Here is a 23,661-nt window from a genome sequence, read left to right as displayed (position 1 = left end):
GATTGTTCATACTTTTGGTAATCCTTACAGGCTTGTAGATGCTGATAATTGAGAGAATAGACTTTTGCAGGATAAAGATTATATTTTCGCTCATTCTTTTGTAGCAAATTGTGATTAATACATGTCAGTAATTTTCAGTGTGCAAGATGAACATAAGGGTAGTTGCACGTGGTGTTCTTACAGATTGAGAACATAGAGTAGGCAGAGTGTATTGTGATGTGTGAAAGGAAGGTTAACATGAAATTCTAATTTATGATAACATGAGATTATTTCTTTGCCCTCTGCAAACAAATGGCTCTGGTCACACAATGAATTGATGACAAACTGGGAAATGAAACCGGTGATCGTAACTACCAATCTTCTGCTCTAACCAGTGGAAGAATTTAACTAGAGGATGCTTGTAGATCCCTGTGGAAGGGTATAATAAAAGTTATGTCCTTTTTACATATATGGTAAATCTTTGTGGTATTATGTAGTACTACTTGTCTGAAATGCTATGAACGAGATGTACTGCTTTCATGAATATAGATAATATAAGCTTATCTGGAAAACGCTTATTAACTGTCAGATGAATTATTGAAAGGAAACTAAATCTTTTTTCCTCAAAATACTTTTAAAATGTGAATTTAATGTGAAACAGCAAAACAAATACCCCTTCTCATTTTCTTTCTTTCTAAATGACTAAACTAGGAAGCTAGCTTCAGCCACCAGGGGTAAAATAAATATTAGTGAACAAGTTTGTCTTTCAGTATTTCTGTGTGACATCTCGATTATGGACCTTGTTAATGTTCCATTACAACCTGGCATGACCTGTGCAATATCCCGTGTTGCTTTGTCCTCTGCCAGAAGGGCAATTGACTGAGAATTAGGCGATCATAGGGACAACCATGCAGCCTCAGCTCACAGGATAGCCATATTGATTTTGTCTTAAAATAGTCAGCAACTTTATTCATCCTTCATCCTTCTGGTGTGTTTTTTCTCACCTGTAGTAGTTGATGTTGTGTATCGGAGAGCTCGTGTTCCAAGGCCAAGTTCTTAGTGGCTCTTGATTGGTAAGCCTTTTTGAAGTGCTTTTACCATGAAAAGATTAAGAAGGGAAGCAAGCTTAGGAATTCAACTTTCTAGAGCAGTTTTTCAAGTATGCAGTACTTTTAAGCTCTGCTGAGAAGACTAGGTAAACAGATCCAGTATCGTTACAGGCAAAATAATTACTCATCTTGGTGTACTGGTGGCAATAGCACTTTTCATTCAATTTTAACCAAGACTGGCAAACCTTTTTACAATGTTAAATAAGCCCAATAGCAGCTTATTTATAATAGCAAATACTATTCAGTAAGTACAACTGGAAAGAGATGCTATCTGTATTAATACTAGAAAGCTTGACATACTGAAAAAGAGTAAAATCTTGAGCTTTATTTATTGCATTGAATCAGGTTTAGATAAAAAGCACTAACTCTTTGGCTGTCTGGCCCATTTGTCTCTGCCCACTTCTGATCTGATTTACTTGGTGACAGTAAACTGCAACGCATTGAATGACAAAACACGGGCAGCTGTTGAACATTAACAGTCCAACAAACCCTTGAGGAAATGAGATGCAACTTCTTACAGCTAGTCTTCATGCTCATCCTTAAGGATAATGACCTCATCAACCAACTATATTAAAAAATATTATTAACAATCTGTTGTAGAACAAGCTAATAAATCCCCTTTCCCTTTTTTTCTCTCTTTTTTTTTTTAAATGTCTTTATGTTTTACTCTCTTATGTATAAAAGTAGAAGGAAGAAGCTTTTATGTGTTTGGAATTTGCATTTTTAGGATTGCAGTCTCGCTAAAAACAGCATAGCTTTGCTTTCTATTTGGAAGTGTTATTAAACTGAAGTTTTATTTAGCTTTCTAAATAAAAAGCTGACTTCCAAAATAATATGAATAGTAGAATTTTTTAAGCTTCCTTGAAGACGTAAGTGTAATAGGACTGTAAAAACTTTGAAAATAAGGCACTTTAAGGATTGTATTTCTAGGGTAGATATTGTTCCTTAGTCTGATTAAATTTGGGCTCCTCAGGACTATGTGCTGGCTGAATGAGAATTCATGAATGTTTGGAGAACACCATCTGAGACATTGTAACTGAATTTTTCTTCCCTTTCCACCATGGGAAGAATCTGCATGGTTATTAGTTACAACAGGCTTATATTTATGACGTTTTAGACATTTATGAGAACACAAGGATATCTGTGGCTTATACACAGATTGCAGTGGCACTTAATTAAAATAGCTGTTATTCAAGGTAGAATTCTAATACCATTTTCCCTCTTTCTTTCAGAGGGAAGTGTAATATCTCCCATTTCTCTGACATATTTGCTGCTAGAGAGTTTAAAGCCCGAGTGGATTCATTTTTCTACATACTGGGCTATAATCCAGAGACAAGGTAAGTGAAGATACTTTTAAAGGCAAGCTTTACCACTGATCTGAGCCTGTAGGAACAGGAAAACTACTCAAGGGAAGAAAAACTAAAACCGGGTATGATGCTGATAGGAAGGTGGGGTGGGGTGAAAGGGAATGTGAGGGAGAAGCTACATCTTCCTGCTGAGTATATGTATAGGAGAAAAATTAAGAGTAGGTAACAAAATTGTGCAGTGAGTCGTGACATCTGGTTGCATCTCTGGGTAAATAATGTACAGCTTCAAAACAGGTTTTTAGAAGTGTGACTTTTTTTAAAGGTTGCAAACATTAGCAGGAATTCTAAGCGGTCTCATTGGCTAAATGCACACCCTGAAAATACTTCTAAAAATACATTCACATCTTCTAGTAAGCAATGTTGAAACTTACACACTTTTAAGAAATCAAATTGGAAGTTTTTAAGTGTGGAAATTCATGCTTTCATGTGTAAATACTCCCATAGGGTCCCATATCAACAAATCCTAGTTTATGCTTTGCTGGCCTAGAGCAAATTAGAGGTACAGAAAGAACTTTTCTGGGGGAGTTAATACATATTTGAAGAAGGTATGTTCAGCATGCTTTTTCATTTCACAGTTCTTTCAATCTGCCTGGAAGTTGTCCAACCAATCTTTATCAGCTGTGTTTGGAAAGCAAAGCTGATACTAGACTGTACCTTCATTATTTTTCAGGTCCAAACTATGACTCTTTTTTTTCTTTTTTTTTTTTCAGTTTTGTAGTTTTGTAAACACAGAGAATGCCTTACAAATGCCAGCCTTAAATAGTTTTTTGTCTAGGGGCATATTTCTATGAGCACTTGAGTAAAAGATTAATAATGCGTAACAGGGCTCACCAAGGTCTGTGCCGACTGAAAGTTTTATTGTTTCTTTCAATGCAGAAAACAATTAGCTGTGGACCTTGATTTCTAGACATATTGTTGAGAAAAGTATTATTTTAAGTAGGGATTAGATAGGCATGTATATAATAAACACTTGAATTGTTACATGGTAGATGTACTGTTTTTAATGCAGATATGAATCTTTATCCTTCAGGGCATAGCGAACCACTGACTGCTTGCAGTTAGGAAGAGACTCCATGTGTGGGCATATTATTATGTAATTACCTATTTATGAGGCTTCTTGTACCTTACTCTGAAGTGTCTTAAACTGTCCATATGTCTGAGGCAGGGTATTGGACTGGATCAACTCCCTTAATCGATTCAGTTTACATTCATAGCAGGTGGTGTCAGTGTAAGTCCCTAGGAGGCAATCTTCCTAGTGTATGGTGCTGAGCTCTGGGAAAAGGGCATGAAATCCTATAATATTTTAAAATACAATACTTTAAAATGTTCTCGTAACATCGTGTATTTTTTTTTGAGCAGTCCAACAAGGTGAGGCATTTATGAAGGTTGTCATGATACACCTCTCTGATATTCAGCACCATGCTTGACCCCTATATTTAACTTTGTCACTTTTCTTCAATGCATTTTAGTTTTGAGGGTGTGAATGCTAAATTAACTATTTGTATTAGTGTTCAAGTTCTGTGTTTAATGGATGATTTCTCTTATGAAGTGCCATTTATGCGAGTTGTCAGTGCAGTTTTAAACTCACTTTCTGTGTAGAAGTAGCTGTTAATTCTTCCAGCTATTAGAAAATGACTGAGCCTGAAAAGATCGATGAAATGACAAAGCATAGCACTTAGTGATTAGCTAATTACTCAGACTAGCCAGCTCTCAAAATGTAGGTTTTTCTTCATTTGGTTGCAGCCAGGGTTTTTTTTCCTAATTCTAGGTCTTCAAGTCTGTATTTGTCTTGGAATGGAAGGAGGTTTAGAAAAAGGAGCTGAGTCTAGGTTCCTCGATTATTTTCGACCTTGTGTTTGCTACTGCTTGCCAATACCAATGCATGCTTCTTTGAATACCTAATTCTAGATTTATTTTGCTTTTGGAAGTAAAAAGCATTGTAACACACATTCCAGGATGAACTGTTGGTGGTTTGTCTACGAAAAAAAACCCCTTCATCTTCAACTTGATCTGCTTTTCTAATGTAGTGTTGTTTCACGTGGAAAGGATGGAGAACGTTCATGGTAGCTTGAAGTAATAGTATGTTGTAGATAAGGTTCTGAATACTGCAGCGTGACCCCCTGAACTGACTCGTAGAAATGCGTGATAGGATACATTCTTAGATCAAACAAGTTTGAGCTGTGGATTGCATCTAAAAGATATATTTCAGTTTGAGTGATTTTATTTTGTGTTCAGCATAAGATGCTCATATACTTCTCCAGGACTCTCAAATGCAGCTCAGTGTGTTGGGAATCTGACTATTCTCTATGTTTTCCTGTTGTTCTGTTTGCAAAACAACCCGCAAAAATCCCAGACCCCCAAAACATCCAAAACACTGGTGTGGTGGATGTGTTACAAGAGGCCCTTTTGTTCTTGGAGCACACAGTGCTAAAAGAAACTATGCTTTGTCCTTTCTTTTCTATTTGAAAGCTTGCTGACTATAGTTTTAGCTTGGGGAATACCAACTGTGATCCTGTTGATCATTCTGTGGTCTAGAAGTGGTAAACCTGTGCGTTTTGGGATAACTTTTTTCTTTAGAGTGTATATCAAGCTGGTGGTTGGTTTGTTTTGGGGGTTTGGGGGAGTGTTTTGGTTTGTTTTGGTTGCTTTTTTTTTTCTCCTTATAGAGTTCTGTAAAAGATTACACACTATGTTTCAGTAATTCTCACATCAGTGAGAAAAATCTGATTGTGGAATAAAAACCTAAACTAATCTTAAAGCTAAAGTCTGGGTGTTACCACCCTGAATAGAGTGTTAATCAAGCTAGTAAGTAGACCTGAAATATGTTCCGGCTCTCAAGAGTGTGAAATGCATCCACTAAACTTGTATAGCCAGCTGAGAAAGCATAAAATGATTTTTCTAAGTACTTTAAAATAATTAATTTCATGTGTCTTTAGAGAAGTGACTGCTCTGACTCCACTAACATGGAATCCCACTCAAACTTCTGGGTTCTCCAAATGGCCAGATAAGACCAATGCTTTATCAAAGAAGAAATGTTAGGTGAATTGTATATGCCCTGAAATGAGTTTAGAAGCATTTCAGAGTGTATAGAATAGCAGTCAAGAAGCATTAATGGACAAACAGACCTGATGTACCACTTCAGAAAAATCAGTAACTGCACTAGCTTGAGTTAAGCTGTTTGATTTTTTGGTATTTGAGTCAGAAATCAGCTCTGCCTGTTAAAAAGAAATATGCAGAAAGGCTTGGGAATGCTGTTGAACATACCGCTTGACCTCAGACAGCTGTGTTTCACCAGCTCACATCTTACTACTCATTTACTACAACTCTAGTTATTACCCTATGTGGAGTATAGTGCCAGATGTAGCTGATTCTGGCAAGAACTTCTTCCAGTCCTTCCTTTTGTGCTCTGATGTCCTGTATGGACTTAGAGAAACAACTTTGAACTGTCTTACTCAAGGATGCAGGCGTGCCAAATGCCACTATTGGTATTGGCCTGTTTTTGTAGTGTGCTGGCATGTACTAGGCAGTCAGTTCTTTGATCTCAGGAGTAAACAAATACATTACAAAGTTTTGTCTGACACTGACATCTGTAAATATACGTAGATTTAAATGCTACTGAATTTTTACTTGGAACTAGAAATAATCAGACATTATTCTACTAACAGTTTTCATGGCCATGAATCAAAATTACTCTTCCACAACATTGTTTTGCATTGTAGAACAAAATAATACCAAACATTCAAGGCGTGGGTGAATTTGCTGAATAGATGTTTTGGAAAGACCAGGATCTTGTCTGTGTTTTTATTCCACAACATTTGCTTTTCCTTTATTTTGAATCTTTTTCTTCTGAAGTGTTCTTGTTGGGTGATGTGAGCTAAATGAGCATTGGTGTGTCTCTGAGAGGAGTGTTCCCAAGAGTGAAATTGAAGGTGACTTGCTCTTTCTTTTTCTTGTCCTTCATGGCTTACTATTTTATGTTGTCTGGAAGGGGATTTCTGTTGAAAGGCTGAATCAAGAGCCTCTTCCCCCCCCCCCCCCCCCCCCCCCCCCCCGCTTTCAATGGAAAGCATAGTGGGTGGAGTACAAGTTTTGGGTCTAGAAACAGTTAATAGTGTATATTCTTAGGAAGTCAAGAAGCCGGTGTGGAGTTGTGTGTAAGTAGGATTTTCAAAGCTTCCTCTTAATGTTGCCCCCCTTTAGAAAACATTGTAGTTGAATGATGAATTGCTATCTAGAACCAAAATGTGAACAGAGGCTCAAGAGGACTGCAGAGCTCTGTATTGCTGTTTTGATCCTTTTTGCCTGCTTAATTTTTAGCAGTCAGAATGTTTTGATTTTATGCATATAATAGTGCCTAGGGCAGTGATAGAGGGTAAAATGATCATAAAGGCTTTTAAACGTATCCATCCTTATGTCTTAAATCAGAGCTTGAGTTAAGGTTACACTTAGAACACTATGACAGTTTGTGGTATACTTTGTTTAAATAAGACAATTCCTACAGCGTATTACAGGTCGTCATGTGTGTGGTGTCCTGTTTCCCCCCCCCCCCCCCCCCCCCCTTTTTTTTTTTTTTTAAATAGGCTTAGAAATTTTAAATACAACCAGGAATCCTCCTGATGGGGGAATTTGGGGACTGTTTGTATGGTATGCCCATGTGATGTGAAACAGATGGCTTCTGTATGTCTTACTAAATTACAGCAAAGTTGTTTAGTATCACTCTTGTCTAATATTCCTGGGAAAGAATTATGGAAGATGCTGAGCACCCTCACTTCACGTCAGTAGGTATTGTCATGCGTCGAAGTGCCTTGCAGTTGATTCCTTTTAAACAAACAGGCAAAAATCCCTCCCAAAAAACTGTATTTAGGTAAATGGATGTACAACTTCCTTTGGTTGTTGTTTCTGGCTGATATCACACTTTATTAGTATCCTTTGGAGTACGTTATTTATATGTATCCATATCTCAATTTATCTCTGAACTGGAGGGTAGCATAAAAGCTGAGAACTTTTTCTCAAGTTCATGTTGTAAACTTCAGGGGAAAAAACCCAATCTGGAACAACAGCAACAAAAAAATCCAGAAATACATTTCGGTTGTAGTTGAAATAAAAACTAGATACATTTGGACTTGTAAGTGCTCTTACTTAAATTGGTCAGCTGGTAAAGACTGTGCAACATAGTTGGAGTAGTTACCTTCTAGTCTGTACTCTGGGAAAATTGGTCAGGCAGTCTTGTTCTGAGCGTGTTGCCTCCTGTAATATTTTTATAACCGAAGTGAGCTGATAGAATGTTACAGTGGGGTTTTTTGGGTTTTTTTTTTTTTTTTTTTTTTCAAAGCTGTTTATAAAGCTTTATTGTGTTTCTGGAAGTTTTAAATACATAGCCTAGTATAGCTTAGTATTATTAAAAAAAACAAACCACAGGAACTTTTATCATGATTGGTTGTGTTTTGTTTTTAAATTTATTTTTAAAAATTTTTTACAAGCGTGAGCCTAGCCTCTGTATCCTGTATCTTATGGACTGGGTCCTTCAGATTATGACTGAGCTTTGGTAGCATCAGATAGTTTCAGTAGAGCCACGGTAGCTGAAAGGTTCAACTTACTGAGTGTTTGAATTATTATTGCAGGTTCATTGAAGGAGCCAGACTGTTGGTGAAGGCTCCCAAGAAGGGGGTGGGAGGCAATGTAATACGGGCAACAAGAAAGGTGTATCCACCTGTGTTATAATAAAGTTTTCTCACTGGATTATTGCGAGAGAGAAAAAATTTGGGGTTGTTCTGTGGCCTGGTATGTTTTGCTTGGTCTGTTTCTATCTTTTAAAATTTAAAATTTGAGAAACTTCTTATCCTTCTCTAGCCTTGCAGTAAATCCAGGCATCTCAGATGCTCTAAAGTGGAGGCAGGTATGCTAATCAAAGCATTTTGTGCTGCAGGGGGAAGGAATATTACCTTTGTATAAATGGGTAGCTAAGAATTTTTTTGCAAATTACATTAATAAACAGGAATGCCAAAAATCAAGGATGACGGAGGAAGTTCGAACAGTGAGTCAAGTCTGGCTCCTGTGGGGTTCACCTTGTGTTCACACGTGCTTGTAAATGGCAATGGTATTGTTGCTGAGTATTCATATTCTTTAAATGTTCTCATATATTGCATTATTGACAGGTAGAATAAAAGTATTTTGTGAATCAGCTTGCCTGCTTCGTTTCCCAACAACTGAATTGTACGTGAAAATGTGAAGCTCTGTCGTTTGCATCTGTGAAAACCTCTAAGCCTGTTAATGCATGTAATTTTTTTAAAAGCTAATCACAAAGTAGGGAAAAAAGGCTTTTAGAAGCCTTTTGGAAACGGACGTGTGTTTTACTTGGAGAAGATGTAAAAAGTGCTGGAACGGAGACCTCCGGACTTTGCATCGCTCTGCTCTCGAGCGTTGGCTGTATCAGATCCCCTAGCTAAGGCCCCACTTCCCTGCACACTAGCTTGGTATGCAGAAGCTGCAGAGTCTGTTCAGTGTGCTTTATTTACGGAAACAGCAGGGTTGAGATTGATTGCGTTGTAAGACAGTGTGTGGATGAGGGAGGGTCACAGCACATGCTCAGTCCTGTCAGTCCGAGGGCGAAGTTTCTGCGTTCTGCGTGCAGGCTTAGGTCATAGCACAAGCTCAGTGAAAGCTCTCTGAGGTCTCTCAGACTGCATGTGCCTCCATTTTGAGTTGGTAGAGTGGAAAAGGCAGAGTTTTAGCTGTTAAGTAGAGGGTTCAGGAATACATCTAAACCCACAAGAGCCTGTCATAGTCATGGATGATCCATTCAGCCCCTGCAGGTAGGCTACATCACTCTGGCCTCCCCTAAACAATGATGATTTTTGCTGTTATTTGTGACTTCTGAAATGTTTATGAAATCATTTCATTACTATTGCATGTTCCTCAGAACCTTGTAATCACATCAGCTTTGCCGTGCAGCTGTTCGTATGGTGCATGAGGGCACTGAGCAGGGAATCTGCTGGCTAAGGGGTGCATGTAGCGAAATGTTGGAGCTGTGTGGGCTTTTTTTTTTTTGCCTTTTTTTTTTTTTTTCCCCCCTCGTGGTGCAGTTTTAATTTCGGTTGTGCTGTCTGCGTGCCAACCTTATGGCAGGTCTGTAGGGAGCTGCAGAGGCACTCTGCAGGATGCAGCGTTACCGAAGTGGCTATTAGGAAATGTTTGGGCCTGCAACAGACTGTTTAGATAATGTTACGGGGAGGGTCGTAGATCAGCAGCCATTGGTTGCGCTGAGGATGGGTGGTTCTCCTTGTGATTGAGGGGCAGCGATCCTGCTGATACTTCCTCAAGTGTTAAAGGAGGGGGAAAAAAAGAAAAAAAAAAAGTAGCCGGCATGGTTCTGCTTGCTTGTCAGTCACATGCAAATAACACTTAATGCATCTGAAACGCAGCAATGTTGTCTTATGCATGGAGAAGCTTCTCACGTGACAGCTGTGTAAGCAATACCCACATTGGGCTAACAAAACGCTTGAATTTAGACTGATCTGAATAAAATAGAGGACTCGGGCTCTACAGTTTTGTGTAATGAAAGTATGGTTGCAACTGGCTTGTGGGGCAGCCATCAGTGACTTGGCACTGCTAAATATAAATGGCTTTGAGAGGACTTGGGTGTGTTGAATGGGAGCAAACTTGATTCTGCGGCGTGTTCTCGTTCCCAGTGGCGTCTGAACTTGTGCAAAACTGGGTGCTGTTCTGCTGCGGCCCTCTGCCTAGCCCATTGGCGTGCAGAACTGATCTCGGCACCATGGGGTCTATCGCTGAGGGGAAATACCTCAATCGGGGTAACGTGTTTGCGAGTTGCTGGAGCGTATTGAGTTTGAAGGTGACAGGATGGTTTGTGCTGCTCCTAGTGACATCTCTGGAACTTTGTAGCAGAAGGTTTACTTCTAGCCTTGCACACGCAGTCATTTACCTGTGCAGTGTGCATTACTGGGGCTACCTTCCTTCTCTTGTCAGAAGCTGAGGAATGAATGATGAATAAGACTGCATAATTTTGCCCATGTCAGTGCCATGTCTGTATCTGTATGCTATCTGAAGTGTCATTCCCTTTTCCATTTCCTTTTATACCTATACAGCATAAAAAGCAAGAACACCTATTTAGTGTGGGTCACTGGTCATTTTTGCCATTGGCTGAAGCAAAGTCATGCTCATGTTTATAGAGCACAATTCCCTGGAACTTCAGCCTGGCTGAATCACCTCATGGTTGAAAGGGGTGTCTCTTTAGGCCTAGGCTTTAGAAACATTCTTATTCCTAATGAAGTAGCTACTTGCGTATGTACAGGAATATGACGCTGCTCTTCAGGAATACAGGGATGTGACACCTTGTGTCCCTAATGTTTGATTTAAATGTTGACTTATAAGCAGAAGAGAATGGAGTAAGGGATGGGGAGGGTACAAAGCAGTCTGCTTTGTGCTGATTTTCAGTGATAATTTAAAAAGATTTGAAAAAAATGCCACTTCTAAAGTTAAAATGAAAATTTGGTCATGCTTATTTTTGAAAACTGTAAGGTTAACTTAGAATAGCACAGGTGGAAAAAAAATGAAAACACTTCTAGGTTGTAACAAAACAAAATCCGATTGTCAAACAAAAGTATTACATTAGGCAAAACAAATACTGCTGGGATAATAGGCCAAATAAGGCATTCTTCACTTAATCACTTGCACATGAGAACTTGTGCACATGATGTTGGTTGTATTGGCTCGCAGAACTCCCCTTTGAAGGATGCCTCTGGTGTCCATGCTATGCTTGCGGAGAATGAGATGGTTTCTGCTCCTAGCAAATGTATACATATTGTTATTCCCTGTGGCGGTACTCCTCTCACAGCAAACCTTCAGTGATTTTTGAGATCTCAATTTTTCCTTTCCACATGCTTTGGCATAAATGTCTTTCACCTGTATTGTCAGTTGTGGGGTTGGTCAGCCAGTTTATAACGAAAGCAGTTCCTCAGGTTTGTGCATAGGTGTACAAGACTGTTACGCTTTGGTTTAAAAAAACCAACAACACAAATAGAAAACCAACCTCCCTGCTTCTCCATGGCCCCCCCCCCCCCCCAAATCATCCAACAAACAAAACAAAACAAACCCCCAAACCCAACCAAACAAAAAACCCACCCTGCCCCCCAAAAAACCCTTGGTAGGAGAAGTAAGGCCGTCTGGTGTAAGTTATCTGTGGTACTGGCGAGATATTTAGTGCACTGAAAAGACCCTTTCTCCTTGATTGGACTGTGGAGTGTGCTTATGCAGTTACTACTAATGGTGAAGTTTTAAGCTGGCTGGATGCCCAGAAGATTCTCTCCAGTTCAGAGACTGTTGATAGGTGGTCTGGTGAGTTAGTTTCACTCCAAACAACTGTTTGAAGTTACAAATATGTTAGGGGAACCGCATGTATTTTGTCCTTCAGATGAAGAAATAGTGGCCAAGTACTTGATAGTCTTACTTCCCTTTGTTTGGGTTTCATTTTAGCTTTTTTCAAGACTTAAATCAGTAAGATTACCTCTTCCAGCTTCCTTCCAGTTCTTTAGGCTGTAATTTGTTTTAATTAGAGCTTTGTATTTCCAGGTGTATGGCAGAACTAGGTATGTCTTCAAGGTTGTTTTATGCTTTGCATTCTTCATGCTTATCACCTTTAACATATGCTGTTGCTTCTCCATGTACCTGCCGTTCAAGGAAGCTGGAGATTTGTGTTGTCGAGAAGCTAAGAGGCTGAGTGGTAGATCATTACATCTGACCTTGATGAAGCTTTTTTGAAAGAATTAACCGCTAGGTTGCTGCCTGGTTCCGCTGTCCCGCATATAAACTGTGTTTGTGCTGAAGAAATGGTGCTGATGTACTATATAGTCTGCTTTAATAGTGAATATTTGCTCTGGGTAGTGCAAAGCTATTGCCTGGCCAATTTAGAATACAGGATAAACACTTAAAGCAACATAATTCCATGCTGAGTTCATTTACATATTTACTTATCAGTGTAAATGTTGCTCGTAAATAAGTAACATTTTGGTTCTATTAAAATCATGTGTAGACCAGATAAATAAAAGGTTTCCACTAATTAATATTTTGTTTTAGTTTGTGATCAAAATACTGGCGTCTTCCTTATTTGAAGGTGAACAAATATTGGAAGACAAGTATTAGAGAGGTGATCAATGAAATCTACAAGCAAAATATTACCCACACAGGTAGTTCCTATGTGGAGAGAATGCTTGTTTCCTTTGCAATAACTAGTGTCTCAGAACGGCTGTATTATGATCCCTTCCATCCTGGCTTTTGGGTAGGGGACAATACTTCTGAGGGCTGTATAGTATTTTTTTCTCATATATAAACCTGATGAAAAATAATGTTATCTTTGAAAAAGCTTTCCCTGTCTGACTCAAACTTCTGCAACTACTTCCTTCTCCAAACAGCAGCATGGGTGCAGAACAGTGAGTCCGCCACTTCCTTAAAGTTCTGACTCTGCAATCAGTCAGCAGGTTTGAGCTTGTACTGAAGATACAAATGTTAGTACATGTTTATTCATTCCTGCTTTAGATTGAGCAATCACTGAAAACGTTCCCGTATAAAAGTTCATTTGCCTGAAAACAGGTTTGATTTTTTCACTCAGAACTCAGAATTGCTTGTGCTTTTTTTATTATAACGCACTGTTACAACAGGTTTTAACCAAAACTTAAACTTACTAGAGGCTGACCGTTAGCAGGAATATCTTTCTGAGCATTAAGTTACTACTTTTCTAGAAAAGGGATTTAAAAATCTTGGTTAAAACAAGGTTTAAGGCACAAGTGCAAGCTGGATATGTGAAATTGGGTAACTTGAAGTAAAATTTTTAATGTAGAAAATAATTGTTGGAAAAAGCTAACAGGCCACTGTTTAATCTGTAAAGTGATATAGGTCCCCATATAATGAAAACAAAACAATGTAACTTAATGTTGTCTTAAAGCAAGAATTGCTGTTTGGTTGGGGGGTGGGGGGAGGAGCCAATTCTATTCTTTTCAGGCACCTAACTCACAGGTTTGTGGTGGTTGTGGGCTTTTTTTAGGTTAAAGGTTGAATGGCCTGAACCTGATTGTCCCTTTTGTATTTTGAACTGTGTAATGTAAGAACATAACATGCATAAGAATGGTTGTCTTGGGTCAAACTGAGGATTCATTTGCCTCAGTATCCTGTCTGCTAACAGTGACCATAAGCAGATGTTTGGAGAAAGTGAGAATAGAGCCGTAATGTACGACAGAGGCTTATTGTGTTTGTGGGCAGTCTATTTTGCATCACTGTGGTGAAATCTTGACTACTTTAATGCTGCAGAGGAGCAAATGTATGTTAAGCTGTTTTTTTGTAGTTAAGTCTTTGCAGACAGAGCCTGCGTAGCATCAGATGAGGGAGGAACACAGCAAGGGAAGTTCTGAATTTTGTTTTATGGATGCACAGAATAAAATGAAACAATGTCCTACCAAATGGATCTCTTGAATGTAATGCCAGTCCCTTTGAGGCCCTGATAGACTATTTTTTTTAACCAGCTGAAGTTGGAGTGGAGCAATTTTGTTCTCTCCCGTTTTGTCCCTCTAGAGATGGAACAAAATGATCCTTGCCAGATGTTTTTAGAACTGCCTCTGAAGAGCATATTTTTATCTTGGGTATTGGACCATTTGCATGAAAGCATTTTTTTAAAAACCTTTTCTTGAGACTTTCGCATTCCTAGCTACTTCAGATTTATATTAATATTGCAGAAATCACAAGTATCTAGGAGTTGCCTTACTGTATCACGCTTTCAATTTATGTAACTGATTATCTTGCCAATAATAGTGACTGTTTGGCTACATCAATGTTAAAGTGTATGATTGCAATTTATAATCTATTCTGCCTATAATGCATATATCTAATCTGGTTTTGGTTTTATTTAGTAAGCCATTCATTTTCTTACCAGGCTTCATAAATAAACCCAAATCTCAGAAGATTCATTGTTTAGTGCTACAGCTTGTTATTCCTTATTAAAAACAAAAAAACAAACCCCAGCATATCCTAGCTTTAAGCTGTGTCTTTTCTCTTTTAATCTTATGTCATATAAAAATAATGACCTCTTCCAACTGTTTTTTGCACACTTGCTTAGCTAACAATCTGTCCTTACCCTGTGATGGCTGAATGCATAGTAATCACTGTTCTGGTACCCCTTCTGGTCTCAACTTCAGAGAGCTCTGTCCCCTCCTACAGGCGATATTCCAGGATGGTGAGAGTTACCTAGACTGATAGTGCTTCTAGTTTAATTGTTGAAACTTCTTTTGCACCGTGAAGTTTGCATTAGTGATATGCATACGTTGCAGCGGGCAGTGGTTTTTAGCAGGTTGGTTTTGAAAACCCTTTTTGGAGAGCTCTGAAGAGAATCAGAAAGAGCGTTTGAGAGGTAGTCTATGGCTGAGTGATTTGGCTGGTTTAAAAACCTTTTTCTGTTGAAGCATCCCTCTAGTTCCACTACGGATCACCTCAGTGTACAGAATCAGGAATGAGTATGCCAAGAGTGGTTAAATGGGTAGCACAGAACGCTCTCCTATATGTGACGTTTGGGTTGTGGTGCTTTGGTTTTGTTTGTTTTTTTTAAAAAACTTAATGGTAGCATTACCTTAATTTTCATGTTTTCTGAGCTGTTGCTGGTTAGTAGCAGATGTTTCAGAAAGCCAGTGGAAGTGCAGTATGTGGTGGAGAGCACGGAGTGTGTGGTGACCACAGCAGAAAGAAATTAAACCATGTGTGTTGCTGGGTGAAATGAACTGAAGAACAACATAGTTGGTTTGATGTGGTACTGCAGTAGTACCACCTCCCTCACCCCTGTCTCAGGCATGTAAGTCAGTATCAAAAATGTGCAATTACTGCATAGCATGTTTCTTGCTGAACTTTGATAGTGAAAAGGAGAACATGAAAGAAGCAGTATCACAATTTCAAAGGTTCCACCTTGTACACACGATCCCTGGCCTTGAAGGTCCACCTTAAGTATACAGCCTGTGTAGTTTCTTTCAGAAGCCTGGCTTCCTAGCAAAGATCTTCACTGAATGCGCTGGGTAAAGAACTGACTTGGATTCCTGTCAAGGATAGGACAAAGATAGGACAGTGCAGAGAAGTGCTATGCAGAAATCTGCAAATGCCTTTTGCCATTGCCTCCAAACTCTGGAGAGTTTTGCTGCGAGTTTCTAGCCTTGAATCCTGTATGGCTCTGGCAATACCGTAATAGCAGTTGGCGTTGCAAGTCCTGAACCCAAGTTACCCTCAAAGCTGATCTGGTGTACTTCATTGCAGCTCAAACTCTGTCTTGGGGCAGTTTTTGTTGCCATGTTTCAGTCCTTAATTGCATTGCAATGCTGCGTTATTAGTGGGCGTGGTTAATGGTTGGACTCAATGATCTTGAAGGTCTTTTCCAACCTAAATGATTCTATGATTCTATTCTATGATTCTATTTTCACGGACAAAAGCTGGCAGTTGTGCCAGGTTTTGCGTAAATGGTATGAGTCTGGCGTACAGTATAGACAAGAAGGTAGATGATAAGCAGAGGGTTAAACTTGTTTCTGTGTTGGAAATCGTGCAGGAACTGTTGTTGCCAGCCTTCCTTCCTCTCTTTCCTTCTTTCTAAAGCCGATAAATTAAAGCTCTGCACCACTCTGTGCTGTCTCCTATTCCTTTCTCATCCTCACCTCTGAACTGTTTTCCCTCAGTGGTGCCGCTTTTGGCCTTGAACCTCCAACCTCCCCTGTTGCTTTAGAATGAAAGGACAAAGCTTTATTGAACTGAACATCCTCTCTCTTCTCTCCGAACTGTTTGGAACAAGCCGCTCTCGGATTAGAGCGTGCTTGTTTTGCCCTGCTCTGCTACAGAAGCTTCTTGCCTTTTTGATATTCAGTCGCAGGCTTCCATCTCCTTTCTGACCAGCCCCTGTTTACTTTGCAGAATACAACGTTGTCATGGCAACAGGTTACTTTTCAAAGGGAACATCTTGTCATTATATTTAATCCACTGCAGCTGAAGAGGACTGAAATATTAAGTTGTTGTTGCTATGGATACTGCTTTGTTACATCAGTTTCTTTTGTGTCAGATTTCATATACAGTGTTGGGTCCCCTTTTTTCTTTCCCATAGAATAAACACAGAGTGCCATTCCATTATTATTGTAATTGCTCTCCACCAATATAATTTAGCTTAAAAACCTACAGTGCATTTTAGTTTCCATAGCAAGAATTTTCTTTCCATTTCCAAACCTATTCCTGGGGACGGGGAAACAGTAAAAATTATTTAACAGATTGTGTGCCCTTGCAGAGCGATCAGCTTTGTGCCCTTTAAAAAAAAAAAAGAAGTGTGATGTAGTGCAGTCTGAAAGAGCTTCCTGCACAGCAGCTTAATTCAGTCCAGTCCTTACCTTTTGGGGCAGGGGGAGGGAGTACCTTTAGGGTATGACTACAATCAGGAAATGGTAAATGAGTGCTGAAAAGGCACACAGAAATATTTCTCTCGACACTTCATTTTCACGTGAGGAATCATGGTTGGATAGCCCTATTGAGTTCCCCCAGCTACCTCCACATGAATAGGTAGGAGCAGAAGTCCCATCCAAAACTTTGGTTTTATCTTTGCAAACTTAGAGGGTGCCCCAGCATTCTATAATCAGTCTTGATTCTTAAATGCTTTATTTATCATATTCAGTGTGATGCAACTGAAGAAATGGGGAGTTGGGGGATATTTGGAGTGCTGTTTTTTCCTATCTAAACAGGAAATAGCTCAATTTTCTGTTTAAGTACTTGTGCGGCCTTTGGCTGGCGTGAAGCGTTGTAGCTGGCAGAAACTGCACAGACATGTTTTAAGTTTGACTTGCACTGACTAGTAGAGATGTGCATGGCTTTAAAATGAATTCTGGGAATAAAGGAAGAGCATCAGCATTTTCTGTTGTCAGTTTCCCCTTCATTCCTCACAGGGAAAAATTCTGACACCTTGTAGCTGAAAAAAGGTATCCTAGTGTTTAATTTATAACTTTGTTGTAAATATAAAATTTATTTTCTAGTTCAGTCATTTCTTTGCATAACCCAAAAACAAGAGAAGGGTGTCAGATCATGTCTTGCAAAAATACGCATTGGAGAAAAACATTTTGATATGTTCTCGTTCTTTTCAGGGGGCTTTTGGCACATATTTTAGAGTGGATCTGCTTACAAGGAAGGCAGCATTGCGTAGACATCACGACATAAGATTGAGTATTACAAAACTTGTGTTTATGGCTGACTGACAGGTTCTCCTGTCATGTTGTCTTGGATAAGGTCCGTTCAGATCCGCTGCTGTAGTTTACCCACTTGTGCACCAATGAGTAACATTTCAGAACGGTCAGTAAGGTGAAGCTTAACTTAATACACATACGCAACATACTTTGAAATTTTGAGGTGAAAATGTTCATAAAGATATGCAAATGATATATCAAAAAAAAAAAAAAACCAAAGACCAACCAACCAAAAAACCAACCCTCCAGTAACCTTTTTGACTTCAAACGGTATTTAGTGGTTTGGGCTATCCATTGTTAGTTTTGCTCAGGGGTAGCAGCTTACAGTCGTGATCCTAATTTTTGAAGTTTAAAGGAAACTGTTTCTCAGTCGTTGCTTACGATCCCTGTGAACACAGCAGGGTAAATAAGAAATCCTGCAGGGTGGCAGCTTACTTGTAAAATGATGTCATTATTCCTGTAACAGCAAATTGCAAGATTAATTCAAATTTGCTGTTTCCAGATTAAAGATGGTGATATGTTAGGTTTATGCGTGTGCTTTTCCTTGTTATTGTGTTGAGACTCACTTAAATGTCTTGCAGTTATTGAAGTGTTAAATTCCAAAGTTTGTCTTATAACAGCTCTGAATTTTGTTGTCCTTTTAATGTAAAATGCAGAATATAAATAAAAGATGTCCGTTTAAATAAGAACAATTTATAGGAAAAGAAGAATGTCTATCTGAAGGATATTGAATTTCCTTGGATTTGGTTGTGTTCTTGAACACTGTTTTACAGGAGTCTTGGAGAGTCATTTCAGTTTTCAGACCGCAGCTGCATTCAGTATCCCAAATACCAATGTTCAGGCACAAGTGCCTTTATAGACTATAGTGATCTGGCTCTTGTCGAGGGCTGGGTATGAGATTATAGCAGAGAGGTCCCATGGATTCAAATGCAGTCCTTGAGAAATTAGTATTTCCAGTAAATAGTTTTGTTTGTGTGCCTTCTTGTTGCTTGTATTATAATAAAGGAAAAGGGTCAAAGGGCACTCTTCAGTGATAAAGTTTTATTTACTCTGTTGGTCTGTTCAAAATTTAGGAAGAAAAATAAGTTCTGTCATGTCAGGTGTGTTATTCTGGTTTATATTGGCATACCTTTAACTTCTGTTGTTGCCAGGGTAATTCTACTGCAACATGAAAAAATAGTTTTTCTTCTACCATATATTGTGATGTTTTGGTAACTCCAACCAATGGTGTGAGAAGCACAGAGCCCTTCAGAGTATAATTCTCACTACGTGGAGGGCAGTTCATTTGGAACTTGAAGGTTTTTATGTAGGTAACTTTTTAAAATAGTGCAAAAAAATAGGAGGGCCAAGTGTATTATGTAGAAGGGAAGCCCTTTTTGGATGAATTGAATTAAATTCACTTCTACAAATGTTACAAGGCATGGTTTTATTGCCTTTTAGGTTTTCCATGCTTCTGTGTCATGCTATCTGATGGGATTTGAGCAAATGAATTAACAGCAGCAATAATAATTTTAACTTTCTAAAACAAGAGCTAGATAATTTTGAATGTGAGATCCAAAGTAACTTGAATGGTTTTCCATGAGCTCTGCCTGGAAGAAGAGGAATTAGTTTTGCCAGTTCTGGTAATGCAAGGCTCTGTTCCTCAAAGATTAATGTCCCAAATATTTTTATTTAAGATATTTTCTCTTTCAAAATGAAAACAACCACAAAGACGTCCATGAGGAATGTGGTATTTCCTGTGTATTAATCCGTAGCGTAGTCCGTAGCATGTTGTCTGCGTTATTTTAGGTTTGGTATTGAAATAAGCAGTTGAAGGAACACAGTACTAGTAAAAGTCAGATGCTTGTTGGAAGGTGATTCTTTGCCTAGCAGGCTTTTGAGTTGACTGGCTAAAGCATAGAGCGGGTCAGAGCTGTAGAGAACTGTAGAGGCTTTTAAAGGATTTTGATCAGAAGTCAGCGCTACTTCTGTATTGCGTGAAACCTAAACATCAAAAAGTAGGAAGGTGTGTGTCCCATTATCAGTTGCCCAATGCTTTCTTGCTGCTGTGAGGACAGATCACACTGATCCTCTTCTTGACTTCAACTGCTTGACTAAAAGTTCCAGACTTGCCCTGTTGGTTTTTGCCATTTGCAGTGTGGCCTGTGATACGCCTGAGTATATCCTTTTTTATTTTCTTAATAATGTACTATTTTTGCTTCTCTTCCGTTTGCGTTGGAAATGCAATGACAAAAAATACAGAATATGATCCTAAACTTCATTAATTGTAATTCTTTCTTGTTACTGTTTTTTTTTTCTTTATATAATTAGGAGGCTAAACAGCACCCAAGGTGAAATCAGAGTTGGGCCCAGCCATCAGGTAAGGGATTTTGTTCGTATTCTAATATCCAGAGGGCATGCTTTTGCCACTTGATCTGTTCTGAGGACGCTTACTTAAAATTGTATGCATTCAAATACAATGATTTTTTTAGATTCATCATGAGGTCTTTAGAATTCCTTAGCTCAGTTAATGAGATTTTTCTATGTCAAATGTTGGTACATTAATGATTTTTACTAGCAGAAGTACTGTTGGGTTAATTCTAGAATAAGATTGAAGGAATATGAATAACCACTGGAAATGAAGGAAGAATCTCAGCTATTATTGGGCACATTGTGGAGTTAAAAATGAACGCTTACACCAAGCAATGTTTTTAATAGACTACAAAAAAATGATTTGGTGGTGTTTTCCAGTTATATTGAAAATAGATATTTTAATTTTAATTTGCATAGTGAAATTGTCAAGTTGATAGTATGTTGCCTGTAACAGTCCTTTTCTTGAATCTACGTATTTAAACAAAATGGAGTTCTATTAGAAGTGATTAAAAAAAGACAGCAGTTTTCCAAGAACAGCACTACAAAATTAGAAGGATGGGGGAACTTTAAATCTGAGAGAAGTTTCTTTCCTGTACAGCGAGTGTGTTGAGATGTAGGTATTTATGTATGTATTCATCTTTTAACACAGGATACAGTGCTTTTAAGCATGTCTGTTAACGTAGTTGTCATTAATGCAGAATTCACTGTAAACCTGCTCTCCCTTTTATGTTTGTCTCTGAGTGTGCTCTGTCTGGTGTCATGTCTGTGGCTTTGCATTTCCTCATTGACTTGTGTTTATGCTTGAAGTCTGCACACATTCTCTTCTTATTTTTTGTATCTTAAATCAGTTTGGCCAACTGTGGAACTTCAGCATAAAAGTCGGGGGACGACAACATTGTGTATTTAGTAATGCAACAGTTGTCTTAAAAGTGAAATTAGTGTTTATAGTTGGAGCAGTTTTGGCAGCTGTTAGGGACAGACCTCTTTCTAAATACCCTCCTGTGTTGCCATGTGCCAACATCACCAACGCACTCTCCCCCTGCCGTTCAAGAGGTTAGCTGGTCCTCGCCCTTTTTACCTGCATAATTTTCATACAAAGCGGTTTAAATTCTTTTTATCTAGGAGGCACGGTAGTTCTGGACAATTATTGAAGTATCCTCTTTGTCCATAGTCTACAGAAGTCGTGTTATAATTATAGTATCTAACTTGTATTTTCCAGGAGGTTTTTATGCAGACTTTCTTCTCGCTTTCTGATGCTGTAGAGAGGATAAGTTTCAATTTTAAAGATAGAGAGACCTCAGTTGTATTGTTTGTTTGACTGTGAGAAGCAATAAGAACTGTAAGTTCTTAAGACCAGTGCCTTAAGTCATTTGGATTGTTAAAATAGAAATTGAGAAAGCATGCTGAATGCCTTTAAACACTGGGAAGCAGAATAAGGTTAAGACTGTAGATGTTAGTTTGTTCCTGGTATGCTAGTTCTAATTTGAGGGAAATCCTTCGTAAGCATTGAAAATAATTTGTTCTTAAAGAGCATTAACATAAACTGACTCTGGTTTACAAGGTGAGATATGTCGTGAGGAACTGAGTGCTCTCCTTTACCTGTGGGATTGACTTTGTAGTGTCCAAGTGCTGGATTTCTTGCATCCAAGTGATGAATATTTATTCAGACTCTTTTAATAATCTTGTTTAATAACTAGCGAAAGTAAACATTTATGGAACCTATGTAACATTCTTAAGGATGTTTTGCATTTAGAGGAAAAAAGTCCTTGGCAATTAAACCTGTAGTATTCTTTTCACTAGTCATAATAAGAGTGTTGTAAATGATACCTTCAAAACAACTTTCATCTCAAATTGTCATTTAATATTTTGGCAGGTATTAGTCACCTGTGCTATAAGGTATAATTAGTTACCAGATACATTTATGGATGGAAAAACAAGTAGGAAGGTGGTCCGCTGATATAGAATACTGTTAATTTTTGCTTGCTTAATGTTTTAAACTTCCATTGTTCTTTCACTCATTTGCTGAGCATCTATGTTTCTGACAAATGTCATCGCTAGGAGGATATATTCGCATCCTGTTAATTAGTATAAGGTATAATCTTAAGATATATGAATGGTTGATTGTACGCCGCAGTAGGAAGTCAGATTGAAGATGATATTTGCCACTTTCCGTTCTGTAGTCTGATTCATTCTGTGGAAAGTATAAAAATAGTCTCCTCTACACATCGGGCTTTGTTAACTCAGGGCATGGATACACTTTCCTCCACCTACCTTATTGAGAATAAGGTATATGTAGCAGAATCCAGAAACAACCCTGGGATCCCAGTAGTGGTTTCTGATGAGTATCTGTTGCCTTCATTTTCCTTAAATTGTGCGTGTTACAGATGCTAGAGGACTGTTGGGTTTTTTCGATACTTAGTGCACAGATACCTCAAACTACTGCTTGTATCCTAATAGGAAGTAGGGACAAAAGTGAAGATAAATGTTTTGTAGAATTGCAGTTCTCAAAATTCACATGCATAGGAGGAAGAGAGTGGGTCTCTACTAAATGCTCTATGAAAACTCTTGGCTAACAAATTAATGACCAGAGGTGTTCAAGAGGAAGTTCCTCTTAGGAGTAACTCCAGTAATTAAGCATGTTCCTAAGGTACATAAGGATGAACGTTAATTTGTGAAAGCACCCGAGTTGGTAGAATGCATAGCTCTCATAGAAATCTCATCTTGGTATAATGCTTGCTTATCCTTTTCCAGAAGAGAAGTTCAGTGACATACCAATTTTCCCAGGCAAGAAGTGAAATAAAGTACAGATTAAAGAGCAGAACATGAAAGACATCTGAACCTGTGACTCGTAATTACTGGTTATGTATAAATGTTGCCTCTCAAATATGTTTAGTGTTGTAAGTATAGGAGGTAATTATAGGGCTTAAAAGCTGTTTCTGAAGAGGCTCTCGGCTATCTCATCCCATAGCAGTAGATGACTAAAGATGCTAATTGGGTCTCTGGATACAGTGTAATACTTATTTAGTGGCAGAGTTCATTTCACTGAGCTATCTCACTTTCAGGAAATGCCTTTGTTTCTCTTCAGAGTTTTAATGATTTACTGAGGACTTAATTTTAAACTTGTTTTCAAAGGTGTAGGGTTTTTTACTGATTTAAAATGGTACACATATGGTAGCCACATTCTTGTCTTCTTTCGTATTAGTATGTTATAGAAGTATGTTTTAGCCTGGCAAGCAGGAGTTGTAACAGCATCCTTTTGACAAATGAAAACTAACCGTCTCTTTGAGGGTAAATTGTCCAACAACGTTTGACTCCTATACAACAGAGAACTTTTATATGCAGTACAAAATGGTTTACCTTCCAGCTGTAATATTTGTGCAGCCATGCTTGCACTTGGTCTATGTACAGAAGGGCTTCACTGATGGTGGACTGAGAGGTGGTGTTAACCCTGCATAATTGTCAGAAAATGAACCGCCCTTCGAAAAGAAGGAATGCTGGATAGAGTGAATAGATGGGGGCTTGATGAACCATTTGCCTCAAACTTCTGGAACTTGGATCAAAGAGCTTCACCACCTGTTGTTTGAATATCTTCCATCTATGAGA

The 23,661-nt window shown here is 38.5% G+C and overlaps 1 protein-coding gene across 6 annotated transcripts in view; it reads left to right on the top strand.

Annotated features, from left to right (window-relative positions):
* The window catches only part of RERE (arginine-glutamic acid dipeptide repeats), a 257,327-nt gene that overhangs the window by 134,835 nt on the left and 98,831 nt on the right, over positions 1-23,661 (top strand). For 5 of the 6 annotated variants that reach the window (XM_030017393.1, XM_030017396.2, XM_030017395.2 and 2 more), the window contains exons 6-7: positions 2,321-2,425; positions 20,017-20,065. In XM_030017393.1, coding sequence (XP_029873253.1) covers positions 2,321-2,425; positions 20,017-20,065 — 154 coding nt within the window. Of the gene's footprint in view, positions 1-2,320; positions 2,426-9,083; positions 9,268-20,016; positions 20,066-23,661 lie in introns of those variants that run through there. The other variant, XM_030017399.2, reaches the window with a different exon arrangement.

The sequence above is a fragment of the Aquila chrysaetos genome, chromosome 6, assembly GCF_900496995.4.
Source record: "Aquila chrysaetos chrysaetos chromosome 6, bAquChr1.4, whole genome shotgun sequence".
Lineage (NCBI taxonomy): Eukaryota > Metazoa > Chordata > Aves > Accipitriformes > Accipitridae > Aquila > Aquila chrysaetos.
The sequence above is the reverse complement of the archived record's forward strand: the minus strand, read 5'-3'. Positions and strand labels throughout refer to the sequence as shown.